This window comes from Pristiophorus japonicus, chromosome 19 (genome assembly GCF_044704955.1).
Source record: "Pristiophorus japonicus isolate sPriJap1 chromosome 19, sPriJap1.hap1, whole genome shotgun sequence".
NCBI lineage: Eukaryota > Metazoa > Chordata > Chondrichthyes > Pristiophoridae > Pristiophorus > Pristiophorus japonicus.
In genome coordinates this window covers 41,887,276-41,902,681 of record NC_091995.1, presented here as the reverse complement: position 1 = coordinate 41,902,681, position 15,406 = coordinate 41,887,276, and the positions used below count along the sequence as shown (strand labels likewise).

General features: G+C 47.0%; 1 protein-coding gene across 1 annotated transcript in view; it reads right to left on the bottom strand.

Moving 5' to 3' along the window:
• LOC139230189 (E3 ubiquitin-protein ligase TRIM39-like) overlaps positions 1 to 1,571 on the bottom strand; it is a 118,856-nt gene extending 117,285 nt beyond the window's left edge. The window contains exon 1 of the mRNA XM_070862029.1: positions 1,170 to 1,571. Coding sequence (XP_070718130.1) covers positions 1,170 to 1,571 — 402 coding nt within the window. The remainder of the gene's footprint in view (positions 1 to 1,169) is intronic.
• Between the last annotated feature and the right edge of the window lie 13,835 nt (positions 1,572 to 15,406).

The following is a 15,406-nucleotide window of genomic DNA, read 5'->3' as shown; positions in this document are numbered from 1 at the left end:
GGGTGGGTTGTGTGTTTATAGTATGGCGTCACTGTAAACATTCCAAGGCCTTACTTCAACCTTGACCACTAGCTGTTGGCAGGATGTTCTGTAATCCTTTCTCAGTCTCTCTCAATTGTTGCTAGGTCAGGCTATCTTTCTCTGGCTTATGTACCAGCACACCCCTACAAACACACACTCCCCCTGGCACCCCACTGCAAATCTCCAGGACCCCTTAAATATCACATCGGTGCCAATAAACACGCTCGCTTTCTAGCCAGTTACACTCAAAAGGGGTGCCAATTGTAACCTGACTCGCTGGGCGGCAATCCGGCAGGATTGGGCGGAACGTCAGTTTTACAGCCCGCCCAATATTGCTCACCGCTGACTTCAATGGAGAATAAAATCGGGGCAGAGCGTATAACCAGCGTCGCCCCCGATCCCTTCAGGTGCTTGCCCAACGGGTTAGGCCAACATTGCCCCCTACATTGCCAAGTTAGCATCCGGACGAGAGAAATTCCCATCACGCTTGCACCCTCAGAGATGCCGGAGCAGCCATAGAACCCTGTCTATAGTCAAAAGGGAGTTAGATGTGGCCCCCTACGGCTAAAGGGATCAGAAGGTATGAAGAGAAAGCAGGAATGGGGTACTGAAGTTGAATGATCAGCCATGATCATATTGAATGGTGGTGCAGGCTCGAGGGGCTGAATGGCCTACTCTTGCACCTATTTTTTATGTTTCTATGTCAAACAACCTTGCTTGAATACTTTGACAGGAGATTCGATTGAGGAGTTCAAAAGTCATGAGGGGGATGGACAGAGTAGATAGACATTGTTCCCATTGGCGGAAGGGTCGCGAAACCAGATGACACAGAGTTAAGGTGATTGGCAGAAGAACCAAAGGCCAGGTGAGACCCCGAAGGGTAGGGCACCTTACTGATGCAGCAAATACAGGAACATTGGGTGCAGAGGACCACAGGTCCCCTAAGGGCATGAGTCCCCACAGGTTTGCGCCCTACTTTCCCAGATTGGCTCTACCTAGCCCACCCAACTGGGGAAGGGGTGCAATTTTAACCTTTTGGGCAATGGGGTAAAATGGGCACCCAATGATGCAACCCGCCCGCTTTCTCCGTCGGTGGAAAGGGACATACTGTCCTCTTCCCACCCCCAACCCCCCAGGAAAGGCAGTACCTTGAATCGTTCGGCCGCCTCCTTTATCGGGATGATCCGACAGTCCTTGTGCTCGTCGACCATCTTGCCGCAGAGCAGCCGCATGTCGTCCAGGCAGAAGGCGGTGTGGGGCAAGTTGTGCTTCTGGCAGCGCTCGTTGTCGTCCTCGCTCAGCTCCAGGATCTTGCGCAGGGTCTCCACCATCTTGGCGGCCAGCTCGTTGTCCAGGGCGTCGACGGGGGTGCACTCGGCCGAGCAGGTGGGGCAGGTGACCCTGCCCGCCGTGTCGACCACCAGCCTGGCCACGCACTCCTTGCAAGCCGTGTGCCCGCAGGCCAGGGTCACCGGCTCCTTGAAGAGCATGTTGCACAGGGCGCAGGTCACCTGCTCCTTCAGCTCGGCCAGCTCCTCCTCGCAAGACATCTCGCCCCGAGCACTTGCTGCTTGCTCGCTCGCTCACTCACTTACTTACTGCTCTCTGTCTCTCTCTCTCTCGAAAGGGTAGATCTTCTCCAGGAGCTGTACTCCAGCCTGGAGGGAGGGAGAGAGTGAGTGAGAGGGAGGGAGGAAGAGAAGGAGGGAAAGTGGTGCTTGGAATGAGCAAGACCACTGCCTGGTCTGCTGAACTTGAACCTGTCCTCAGCGCTGATCCGCCATCGGAGCTGTTGTGCTGCCGACTGCCCAGCACACCCTCCCTCACCCCCCCGCCCCGAGTGGTTTGAAAGGGCAGCTAGTCCAATCGCAATCCCAGGCATGTGACAACATGGCTTCAGTAACTGAGCCAATGCTGATGTACAACGCCTCCCACCCCGCCACACACACACAGTCAGGCGAATGTAAGTCACACGCGTCTGTCTACATCGAAGCACTTGTGCGGCCAGTGAAGTACTTTGGAAGTGTCATGTGGGGAAGGCAGCGAACAATTTGCGCTCAACAAACTCCCGCGAAGAATGACCCAGATAATCTGTTTTTAGCGATGTTGAGGGATCAATATTGGCCCCAGGGCACCGGAGAGAACTCACTTCCACCCGCCTTCCAGCCCCCGCTGTTCTTCACAATAGTTCCATGGGATCTTTTATCTCCGCTTAAGGTCTCATCAGAAAGAAGACACCTTTGCCAGTGCAGCGCTTCCTCACTACTGCCCCTCCGACAGTGCAGCTCTCCCTCAGTACTGCCCCTCAGACAGTGCAGCGCTCCCTCAGTACTGCCTCTCCGACAGTGCAGCTCTCCCTCAGTACTGCCCCTCCGACAGTGCAGCTCTCCCTCAGTACTGCACCTCCGACAGTGCAGCACTCCCTCAGTACTGCCCCTCCGACAGTACAGCTCTCCCTCAGTACTGCCCCTCCGACAGTGCAGCTCTCCCTCAGTACTGCACCTCCGACAGTGCAGCACTCCCTCAGTACTGCCCCTCCGACAGTGCAGCTCTCCCTCAGTACTGCCCCTCAGACAGTGTAGCGCTCCCTCAGTACTGCCCCTTCGACAGTGCAGCACTCCCTAAGTACTGCCCCTCTGACAGTGCAGCACTCCCTCAGTACTGCCCCTCCGACAGTGCAGCTCTCCCTCAGTACTGCCCCTCCGACAGTGCAGCTCTCCCTCAGTACTGCACCTCCGACAGTGCAGCACTCCCTCAGTACTGCCCCTCCGACAGTGCAGCTCTCCCTCAGTACTGCACCTCCGACAGTGCAGCACTCCCTCAGTACTGCTCCTCCGACAGTGCAGCTCTCCCTCAGTACTGCCCCTCCGACAGTGCAGCCCTCCCTCAGTACTGCACCTCCGACAGTGCAGCACTCCCTCAGTACTGCCCCTCCGACAGTGCAGCTCTCCCTCAGTACTGCCCCTCCGACAGTGCAGCTCTCCCTCAGTACTGCACCTCCGACAGTGCAGCACTCCCTCAGTACTGCCTCTCCGACAGTGCAGCTCTCCCTCAGTACTGCCCCTCAGACAGTGTAGCGTTCCCTCAGTACTGCCCCTTCGACAGTGCAGCACTCCCTCAGTACTGCCCCTCTGACAGTGCAGCACTCCCTCAGTACTGCCCCTCCGACAGTGCAGCTCTCCCTCAGTACTGCCCCTCTGACAGTGCAGCACTCCCTCAGTACTGCCCCTCTGACAGTGCAGCACTCCCTCATTACTGCCTCTCGGACAGTGCAGTGCTCCCACAGTACTGCCCCTCTGACAGTGCAGCGCTCCCTCAATACTGCCTCTCCGACAGTGCAGCGCTCCCTCAGTACTGCCCCTCCGACAGTACGGCATTCCCTCAGCACTGCTCCCAGACAGGTGGATAGTGTTGGCTAATTCAACGAAACTACGTAGATATTTGGCAGAGAAAGTGATTGATGGAGCAGTGTACAGGACAATTCAAACTTTGCAACCTATCAGGCATAACTAGAGGCCATCAATATAAGATAGTCACCATGAAATCCAATAGGGAATTCAGAAGGAACTTCTTTACCCAGAGAGTGATGAGAATGTGGAACTCACTACCACAGGGAGTGGATGAAGCGAATAGTATCGATGTATTTAAGGGGAGGCTGGACAAGCATATGAGGGAGAAGGGAATAGAGGGTTATGGTGATAGAGTTAGATGAGGAAAGACGGGAGGAGGCTCGAGTGGAGCATAAACGCCAGCATGGACTGGTTGGGCTGAATGGCCTGTTTCTGTGTTGTATATCCTATGTAATCCCATGAAATCGTATGAAGGAAATCTGCACTGGTCTCTTCAGGTCTTATCCATTTATTGTGAAATAGTGGGAGACAGAGATTGATAGGGAGTGGTCAGAGAGACTGGTCAGAGTGTCGGAGATAAGAGGAGATAGAGACAGATTGTAGCTGATGCTGGAAATGCGGTTGTAACTTTGGGTCTGCCTTTGAGATGTTAGATCAGTGGAACCCTGAAATCTTTCCTGGTAATTGATCCCATGGGGATGTCACCCAACAGTTACAAGAAGTCCATCCTGAACCTCTATTATACACTTGCTGCAATAAATTGAGACAGTCAGAACTGCAATGGTTAGCTGTTAATTCTCCAGATAAATAATTTCTGCTTACATTAAACCCTCTCTTTCCAAATGGATTGCTATTTTCTCTCGGTGTAAATAAAATCCACCTTGTCTATAATCACGATTTAAAAAAAAAATCATATTTTGATTTTATCTTGTGCGCACTTAAAAAGGGTATTGCTGCTATGGCACACCCAGTGGCAGTTAGATACGGAGTATACAGCCCCAACCTCAGAAAATATCCCACCCCCACTGCACCAGTGACACTGCCCTGTGCTAAACACACTGTGGCTACCTAGAGTGAGATTTGAAATTTGTATCACGTTCGGGCTATCTTTGTGGTGTGTGTGTGTGTCTAGGGCCTACTTTGAACTGGGTTGAGACTAGCCAAACTCATCGGAGGTGGGACTCCTAAAGCCGGCAGAACGACGAGAGTTCCCTTCAATCGCGCTGAGCGGATCTCAGCCCAAGTCTCCGAGTTGCAAGGCCAGTGACTTGCCTATTGTCCCGCCCGAATTCCCACTAGAATACTGATTGCACAATTTAAACAACTGACCTTCACTTCCAGGAAGTGTTGCATCGGATACAACTGATAGTCCATCAGTCCTTTTACTTTTAGTTTTATACAACCCATTTGCCATGTAGATAAGGTTTTGACACTTAAAAACATCACGTTGGAATGTTGATTATGAATGCTTTGTGCCTTTAACCCTCATACTGCTGGTGTGGGTTCACTAGATGGTCAAATATAACATAATCTGGTCATTAATGCCAAAGAAAGAAAGAAAGAATTGCACTTATACAGCGCCTTTCAGGACCACCAGACATTTGAAAGCACTTTACAAGTATCTAGGCTGACACTCCCAGTACAGTGCTGAGGGAGCGCTGCACTTTCGGAGGTGCCGTCTTTCAGATGAGACGTTAAACCGAGGCCTCTCTCAGGTGGACATAAAAGATCCTACTGCACTATTTTGAAGAAGAGCAGGGGAGTTATCCCGGTGTCCTGGGGCCAATATTTATCCCTCAATCAACATAACAAAAAAAAATCTGGTCATTATCACATTGCTGTTTGTGGGAGCTTGCTGTGTGCAGATTGGTTGCCCCGTTTCCCACATTACAGCAGTGACTACGCTTCAAAAAGTATTTCATTGGCTGTAAAGCTTTAAGACATCAGGTGGTCATGAAAGGCGCGATATAAATGCAAGTCTTTCTTTATTGAGGGGCAAATTTTAAATAATCTGAGTGAGAGAATGTCTATGCCCCCTCTGCTTTGCATCATTGACAATGCCTTTATCTAGGTTATTTTTATATGTATTCCCAGGATGTGGGAAATATCAATGGTTCCCCGTTGCCCTCAGAGGGTGGGGGTGAGATTTATAGTCATGATGGTTTACATAATTAGGCAGTAAGGCGTAGATTTTCAATTTGCTACCGGACGTAAAATGGCATTACAATTGGCTGTGCATTATAGAAACTGCCCGATTTCATTTCTGTTGTTTTCGCCAGTTTTAAGCTCAACAATAAGTTGGATAGTTACCTTCAAGTGTGTAATATTTATAGGCCAGAATGGAAAGGACATTAGTGACTCGACAACATTGAAGCTTTTGCTCTCCCCACCCACTCAGAGGGTTGTGAATCTGTGGAATTCTCTGCCCAGAGGGCTGTGGATGCTGAATCACTGAATATATTCAAGGCTGAGATCGATAGATTTTTGGAGTCTAGGGGAATCAAGGGATATGGAGATTGGGTGGGAAAGTGGAGTTGAGTTTGATGATTTTTTTTTTAAAATTCGCTCACGTGTCGCTGGCAAGACTGACATTTATTGCCCTAATTTCCCTTGAGAAGGTGGTGGTGAGCCGCCTTCTTGAACCGCTGCAGTCCGTGAGGTGAAAGTACTCCCTCAGTGTTGACTTTGTTGTAGTGGTTTGGTAGAACTGAGTGTCTCACTAAGCCATTTCTGAGGGCAGTTAAGAGTCAACCACATTGCTGTCTGTCTGGAGTCACATATAGGCTAGACCAGGTAAGGACAGCAGATTTCCTTCCCTAAAGGACATGAGTTGGGTTTTTCCAATGGTAGTTTCATGGTCACCATTACTGATACTAGCTTTTTAATTCCAGATCAACCATTAAATGGCAGAACAGGCTCGAGGGGCCGTATGGTCTACTCCTGCTCCTATTTCTTATGTCCTTATGTTCTTCTAACCAATTAACTACTGTAACCATTGTGTTTCTGCTGGTTGGTATTTCTGGTCAAATGGTTAACATATTCAAGGAGAATGCACTGACATTGGACATACAGAGCACAGGCAATCTTCATCAACGAGTTACAATGTTGCTATACACAGTAGCTGCATTACCGAACAGCAGTGACTCACTTCAAAAGCAATTCGTTGGTTGTGAAGCCTTTTGGGACGTTGTGGGACCTAAAAGAGTCCATAGCGAGCTGTGTTTTTTTTAAACTTATTAGACTTGATCAAACAAGTGCACTTTCAATGCGCCGTGAAGTGAATCAGTGCACACAGCTCTCTTTGCTGGGTCCCAGCCTGGCCTTTCTATTTATTCCCTGCACAGTGCATGAACGTGTTTCTCACGATATTTATCTTGTCTAAAAGGAGCTCAAGACTAAAATGTAAATTTTGTTTCCTGCTGTACAACTTCAAACAAAGTGGGAAAGAATGCAAAACAAATCGGTCAGTTTTAAGTTAACTTGGATAATCATTTTACAGTGGCCCCTTAAAACTGTAACGTTATCGGTATGTGCTAATGTGTTCTTAGTTTTAAAAAAAATCAGGGGGATAAGGGCAAATGGACAGCTAAATTACCCACTGTCCTTTGCGCTGGAGAAAGGGCTCTATCTTATATAAAAAAAACTAATGCTGACACCGCGCCTGCGCATAGTCAAGAGACATTATGGGTGGAACACGACTGTTACAATGTCACAGCTGAGGAGGGAATGTGGCGCCTAGTTTGGAGGTGCGAAGTTGGTGGCCAGGATCAGGGGGAGTGTAGTGGGCTATAGTGGGGTAGACGCCTAGGTCAGTTTACTGAAGATGAGACCCTGAGTGTGTTGCTCAAACAGAGACCAGGTCAGAGAGACAGAGGAGGGATCTAGAGAGATGGGATTAGCCACCTTCGCCAGAACTGGAAGATGTAAACATAGAATCCATATGGATAGAGATAAAATATAATAAAGGACCAATCACGCTAATATGTGTAGTCTACAGACCACCTAATAGTGGAAGGGAGGAGGAAGAGAAGAAATATGCAGAAAAATTAGGGAAATGAGTAAAAAAACATAGAATAATAATCATGGGGGATTTCAACTACCCCAATTGGACAGAAGAGGTAGATAAAAGGGATAAGGGAATTGAATTCCTACAATATGTACAGGACTCCTTTCTAACCCAATATGTAAAAAGCTCAACAAGGGAGGATTCGCTATTGGATCTAGAAATGCAGAATGAACCAGAGCAGATAAGAGAAGTAAAGGTAGGGGAACATCGAGGCAATAGTGACCATAATATAACACGCTTTAAGATGATAATTGAGAAGGATGTAAATATGGTGAAAACGAGGTTAAATGATTGTAGAAAAGTTGATTTTGAGGGGCTGAGAATAGAACTTGGGAAAATAAAATGTGTAACAATATTGACAAACAACGATGCAGAACAGCAATGGGAAATATTAAGATGGTGTTCAACAGAGTGCAGGAACAATATAGTCCACAAAAAGGAAAGAACAAACTAAACACTAATAGAAACATAGAAAATAGGTGCAGGAGTAGGCCATTCGGCCCTTCTAGCCTGCACCGCCATTCAATGAGTTCATGGCTGAAGATTCAACTTCAGTACGCCATTCCTGCTTTCTCGCCATACCCCTTGATCCCCCTAGTAGTAAGGACCTCATCTAACTCCTTTTTGAATATATTTAGTGAATTGGCCTCAACAACTTTCTGTGGTAGAGAATTCCACAGGTTCACTACTCTCTGGGTGAAGAAGTTCCTCCGCATCTCAGTCCTAAATGGCTTACCCCTTATCCTTAGACTGTGACCTCTGGTTCTGGACTTCCCCAACATTGGGAACATTCTTCCTGCATCTAACCTGTCTAACCCCATCAGAATTTTAAATGTTTCCATGAGGTCCCCTCTCATTCTTCTGAACTCCAGTGAATACAAGCCCAGTTGATCCAGTCTTTCTTGATAGGTCAGTCCCGCCATCCCAGGAATCAGTCTGGTGAACCTTCGCTGCACTCCCTCAATAGCAAGAATGTCCTTCCTCAGGTTACAAGACCAAAACTGTACACAATACTCCAGGTGTGGCCTCACCAATGCCCTGTACAACTGTAGCAACACCTCCCTGCCCCTGTACTCAAATCCCCTTGCTATGAAGGCCAACATGCCATTTGCTTTCTTAACCGCCTGCTGCACCTGCATGCCAACCTTCAATGACTGATGTACCATGACACCCAGGTCTCTTTGAACCTCCCCTTTTCCTAATCTGTCACCATTCAGATAATAGTCTGTCTCTCTGTTTTTACCACCAAAGTGGATAACCTCACATTTATCCACATTATACTTCATCTGCCATGCATTTGCCCACTCACCTAACCTATCCAAGTCGCTCTGCAGCCTCACAGCATCCTCCTCGCAGCTCACACTGCCACCTAACTTAGTGTCATCCGCAAATTTGGAGATACTACATTTAATCCCCACATCTAAATCATTAATGTACAGTGTAAACAGCTGGGGCCCCAGCACAGAACCTTGTGGTACCCCACTAGTCACTGCCTGCCATTATGAAAAGTACCCATTTACTCCTACTCTTTGCTTCCTGTCTGACAACCAGTTCTCAATCCATGTCAGTACACTACCCCCAATCCCATGTGCTCTAACTTTGCACATCAATCTCTTGTGTGGGACCTTGTCGAACGCCTTCTGAAAGTCCAAATATACCACATCAACTGGTTCTCCCTTATCCACTCTACTGGAAACATCCTCAAAAAATTCCAGAAGATTTGTCAAGCATGATTTCCCTTTCACAAATCCATGCTGACTTGGACCTATCATGTCACCTCTTTCCAAATGCACTGCTATGACATCCTTAATAATTGATTCCATCATTTTACCCACTACCGATGTCAGGCTGACCGGTCTATAATTCCCTGTTTTCTCTCTCCCTCCTTTTTTAAAAAGTGGGGTTACATTGGCTACCCTCCACTCCATAGGAACTGATCCAGAGTCAATGGAATGTTGGAAAATGACTGTCAACGCATCCACTATTTCCAAGGCCACCTCCTTAAGTACTCTGGGATGCAGTCCATCAGGCCCTGGGGATTTATCGGCCTTCAATCCCATCAATTTCCCCAACACAATTTCCCGGATAATAAGAATTTCCCTCAGTTCCTCCTCCTTACTAGACCCCCCGACCCCTTTTATAACCGGAAGGTTGTTCGTGTCCTCCTTCGTGAATACCGAACCAAAGTACTTGTTCAATTGGTCCACCATTTCTTTGTTCCCCGTTATGACTTCCCCTGATTCTGACTGCAGTGGACCTACGTTTGTCTTTACTAACCTTTTTCTCTTTACATATCTATAGAAACTTTTGCAATCCGTCTTAATGTTCCCTGCAAGCTTCTTCTCATACTCCATTTTCCCTGCCCTAATCAAACCCTTTGTCCTCCTCTGCTGAGTTCTAAATTTCTCCCAGTCCCCAGGTTCGCTGCTATTTCTGGCCAATTTGTATGCCACTTCCTTGGCTTTAATACTATCCCTGATTTCCCTTGATAGCCACGGTTGAGCCACCTTCCCTTTTTTATTTTTATGCCAGACAGGAATGTACAATTGTTGTGGTTCATCCATGCAGTCTCTAAATGTCTGCCATTGCCCATCCACAGTCAACCCCTTAAGTATCATTCGCCAATCCATCCCAGCCAATTCACGCCTCATACCTTCAAAGTTAGCCTTCTTTAAGTTCTGGACCATGGTCTCTGAATTAACTGTTTCATTCTCCATCCCAATGCAGAATTCCACCATATTATGGTCACTCTTCCCCAAAAAGCCTCGCACAACGAGATTGCTAATTAATCCTCTCTCATTACATAACACCCAGTCTAAGATGGCCTCCCCCCTAGTTGGTTCCTCGACATATTGGTCTAAAAAACCATCCCTTATGCACTCCAGAAAATCCTCCTCCACCGTATTGCTTCCAGTTTGGTTAGCCCAATCTATGTGCATATTAAAGTCACCCATTATAACTGCTGCACCTTTATTGCACGCACCCCTAATTTCATGTTTGATGCCCTCCCCAACATCTGTTTGGAGGTCTGTACACAACTCCCACTAACGTTTTTTGCCCTTTGGTGTTCTGCAGCTCTACCCATATAGATTCCACATCATCCAAGCTAATGTCCTTCCTAACTATTGCCTTAATCTCCTCCTTAACCAGCAATGCTACCCCACCTCCTTTTCCTTTTATTCTATCCTTCCTGAATGTTGAATACCCCTGGATGTTGAGTTCCCAGCCCTGATCATCCTGGAGCCACGTCTCCGTAATCCCAATCACATCATATTTGTTAACATCTATTTGCACAGTTAATTCATCCACCTTATTGCGGATACTCCTTGCATTAAGACACAAAGCCTTTAGGCTTGTTTTTTTAACACCCTCTGTCCTTTTAGAATTTTGCTGTACAATGGCCCTTTTTGTTCTTTGCCTTGGGTTTCTCTGCCCTCCACTTTTCCTCATCTCCTTTCTGTCTTTTGTTTTTGCCTCCTTTTTGTTTCCCTCTATCTCCCTGCATTGGTTCCCATCCCCCTGACATATTAGTTTAACTCCTCCCCAACAGCACTAGCAAACACTCCCCCTAGGACATTGGTTCCGATTCTGCCCAGGTGCAGACCGTCCGGATTGTACTGGTCCCACCTCCCCCAGAACCGGTTCTAATGAGACACCATGGATGAATAAAGCCATAATGGAATAATTGAGGGTAAGGAAAGAGCCATCCATGAAGTACATCGATAGCAGGAGAGTGCATGATAAGGGAGAATATGAAAAGATTAGAAGAGAAGTAAAAAAAAAACAATTAGGAAGTCAAAGAGGAACTATGAAATTCAATTATCAAGGAGCATAAAACAAAATAGTAAAATATTTTACAGGCAGATCTATGAAAATGGAAGCTGGGGATTGGAGTACGGCCAGTAAGGGATAGAGAGGATAATACCACAGGTAACAATAGAGAGATGGCAGGAATATTAAATAATTATTTTGCTTCAGTATTTACCAGGGAGATAGAACAGGTGGACATGACATTGCATGATGAGATTAGTAAAAGGATAAGTGCATTTAAAATAAAAAGAGGGGATATATTAAATAAACTAATCTAACTCAACAAGGTAAAATCCCTGGTCCGGATGGATTGCATCCATGCATTTTAAAAGAATCCAGGGTAGAGATAGTAGAGGCATTACTACATATATTTAATAATGCATTAGAAAAAGGTGGAGTGCCAGAGGACTCTCATCATCATTATAGCTAACATAATACCTATATTTAAGAAGGGGATAGAACATGTCCAGGGAATTATAGCCCAGTCAGCTTAACATCAGTGATATAATGGAATCCCTACTAAAGGAGAAAATAGAAGAACATCTAGAAACCAAAAATATAATAATGAATAGTCAGTATGGGTTTCAGAAGGGAAAGTCTTGCTTGACTAACCTCATTGAATATTTTTGAAGAGGTAACAGAGAGTCGACAATGGTAATGCAGTAGATGTAATTTATCTAGATTTTCAAAAGGCCTTTGATAAGGTACCCCATTTGTGGCAGAGGAGTGGCGAGAGATCGTGGTGGAGATGCGACAAATGTTTGTGGCGGAGGAGCAGTGAAAGATCATGGTGGAGGTGCTGCAAATGAGTGTACGGGGCCCAGAAGAGCCGAAGGCCCAGGGGCAGCATGGGCCAGCCCACACTGTGATATGTGTGCGCAAAAGGTCCATGCAGCAGAGTAGGTCTCCAGTCATCCTGGTTAACCCTTGTCACTGGATAAAAGCCCAGCTCTGTCAAGCCCGTGTGGTGACTGATGTGCAACGGTCACCACACGTTAAAAAAATCCACGCACAGGCATCTTCCAACCTTCAATTGGAGTTCAGGACTAGAACATCGGGTCCTTCATTGAAACATCTGTGAACTCATCCCTTTTTATGTGGAAGCAAGTCATCCTAGTTTGAGGGACCGCCTATGATGATGATGATAAGCAGAATGGATAGCTAGCTGGCTTCAAGACAGATAGTAGAGATTAATGGTAAAAGGTAGCTATTCACAGTGGCAGAAGGCGGGTAATGGTGTTCCACAAGGATCACAGTCGAGTATTGTACTCCAGCAATCTCATTTCAGTGTTTCTGGTATATCTAATGCTGAATGAAATTGCTTGCCATATGTCCGTCAGTTAATTTAAATGTGCACCCACACCCTTTCTCTTGTTAAAATGCTTAAGAATCTTGTAACTTACTTCGAGGAGCTTAATGATATCAGGATGTCCCAAAGCGCTTTACAGCCAATGAAGTACTTTTCAAGTGTAGTCACTGTTGTAATATAGGAAATGTGGCAGCCAATTTGTGCACAGCAAGCTCCCACAAACAGCAATGTGATAATGACCCAGATAATTTGCTTTAATCATGTTGATTGAGGGATAAATATTGGCCCAAAACACCCGCTGCTCTTTTTCACAATAGTCTGACAGGGTCTTTTACACCCACCTGCCAGGGCATAAGGGGCCTCGGTTTAAAGTCTCACCTGAAACAGTACAGCACTCCCTCAGTAGTGTCATTCTAACACTGCAGCACTCCCTCAATACTGCCCCTGTGACAGTGCAGAACTCCCTCAATACAGCTCCTCCGAAAGTGCGGCACTCTCTCAATACTGCATTGGAGTGTCAGCCTGGATTTTTGTGCTCAAGTCTCTGGAGTGGGACTTGAACCCACAACATTCTGACTCACAGGTGAGAGTGCTACCCACTTTTTTAAAAATATAATTTATTCAACTTGAAAAACATTTACAACATCGTGATCATTCCATTGTATCATGCAAATAATTTCCGCCCCTCTGCACAGCCGTTCCTCCAACGCATATTAACAAAAAAAACCTGAAGTTTAATTTGTCTCCCATAACATATATTAATCTATTGTACTTTAAAAATTGATCATAACCAAATCTTCTGAACCCTTTCTAGGATATCCTCCCCCCAAAGGTTTCTTGCAGACACAACCGGTCAGTGCCTTTAAACCACTGCAACAACTGCTGCAATCTCTTCTCCCCCTCAGTCAGTTCACATCAATCGAGACCAATGTAATCATGGCTCCAAATAAAGGAAGTGTGGCTGATAATCCCCCCATCATTTAATCTCTAGCTCTACCCTCCTCTCATGCTCCTTCCCAACCTTTGGGGCAGCTGTTGCTTTCTCCTGCAGCCTCCGGCTCTTTCTCACCTCCTGTTTGAACTTTCCCTGCAGTTTATGCCTCTTCCTTACATTAGGTTTAGGCCAAGGAGCTGCCCCTTCTCCCTCCTGCTGCCCCTCGCTAACCTTTCCCTTTCCACATGATGCCACCCCCCACTTCTATGTCTCCAGCCCCCTCTGACTCCTCACTCTCGAGCTCTTCTGTAATCTCCCATGCCTGCTCCACGTCAGATACAGAATCTCCCTTAGAGAGTCCTCCTGCTAACATGGTTTCTCCAACAGTGCCACTCCCTTCGGCCTCCCCTCCACCGCTGACCCTTGCTCCCCGTTTCTTCTCTCTCTGAGACAATAGCGCGTCTCTACCCATCTTGCTCCCTTTTGGCTTCTTTGTCTCCCCACTCCCATCCTGCTGCCCCTTTAAGGCTCCTGCCTCTGACACCCTCTCCTTGTCTTGTATCCTCCTGCTCCCCAAGATGTCCAATTTCCCATCTTTCTTTGGAGTACTTACACTTACCCCGCACCCCACTTCCACCTCCCCTCCCCCCAAGGACACTCGATTCTTTAGGGAGAGCCGAGCAGTATTACGATCGACTCGGCCCTTGACCCGTGCTGCCCTCTGCTATCCTTGTCCTTTCCCACCGTACTTGGTGTGTTTTCCACCATCTCTATCCAGTTCTCTGATCTGCAATTATCTGCCTCCTTCTGACGAAGGGTCATGGACCTGAAACGTTAACTCTGCTTTCTCTCCACAGATGCTGAGATTGCCAGCATTTTCTGTTTTTATGCCTCCTCTTGCACTCTTTTCTTCTTCCATTCACCAGCTGTGTCCTCTGCCTGCTCTGCTCCTCCATTGACTCCATTTACACCTCCTGCTCCTTCTCCCATCTACTCATCCATCAAGGGGCATCCTTCTGCCTGACACTCACAGCGGACGGGGCCTTTGCACTCCGAGCCCCGTTTTGAGGCCAAGAAGGACTTATAATCTGAAAAAAAACAACCCAGAAACCCACCACCAACTTTATACAAACTCGCTCCAACTCCTGCAGTAGTCAGCAGCACCTGCTCACTCCTAGCCCCTCCCACCTAGAGAGAATGCTACCCACTGAGCCATTGGCTGACACCAAAGGTAATGGTGAGGGAGCGAGAAGAGGAGATGCTCTATGATCCTAGAAATAAGGCTGGAAACAAGAATTCACAATACAATCCCTCACATTGCTCTCCCTCACTTTTCACCACCTGCTACCTCATTACAGGAAGACATTTTTTATCAAACATTGCAAATGTTTAAAAAAAATTGTTAGCCTTCCACTTCTGGCTTGGTTTTCAGCCTTGAGTGTGGTGAGGATCTGTATTATTGTTATATATATTTGCCTCAACTCCCCTGCAGCTCCCTAACTTCCAATGATTTCCACACCCCCCCCCACTCCCCCCTCCCCCCTCCCTCCCACATTTTGTTGACCTCTTTCAGGCGCCTGAGGATCAGAAATGTATCGAATTGTTCGTATATATTGCGGGAGCTGTGGCTGAGGCATTGACTGCTTGCAAGCTTGTCCCCTCCTGCGGGGACCAGTATGATCTACGCCAGTCCTCTCCATCCTGATACACTGCAATGGAAAGACACAGCAGTGTTCCAGGACTGCTTCGGCAATTCCCTCGCCCAACAGCGGCCAGCAATACAAGTAACTCTAGGGCCGGCGGACTTTGCGCATGGGGTAAGTGATTGGCTGGTGATTGGTGAGTAGCTTTTCTTTTTATATTTTATATCAGTAAGTGAACTGTAACATTGTTATTACCAATTTAAGGGTATCTAA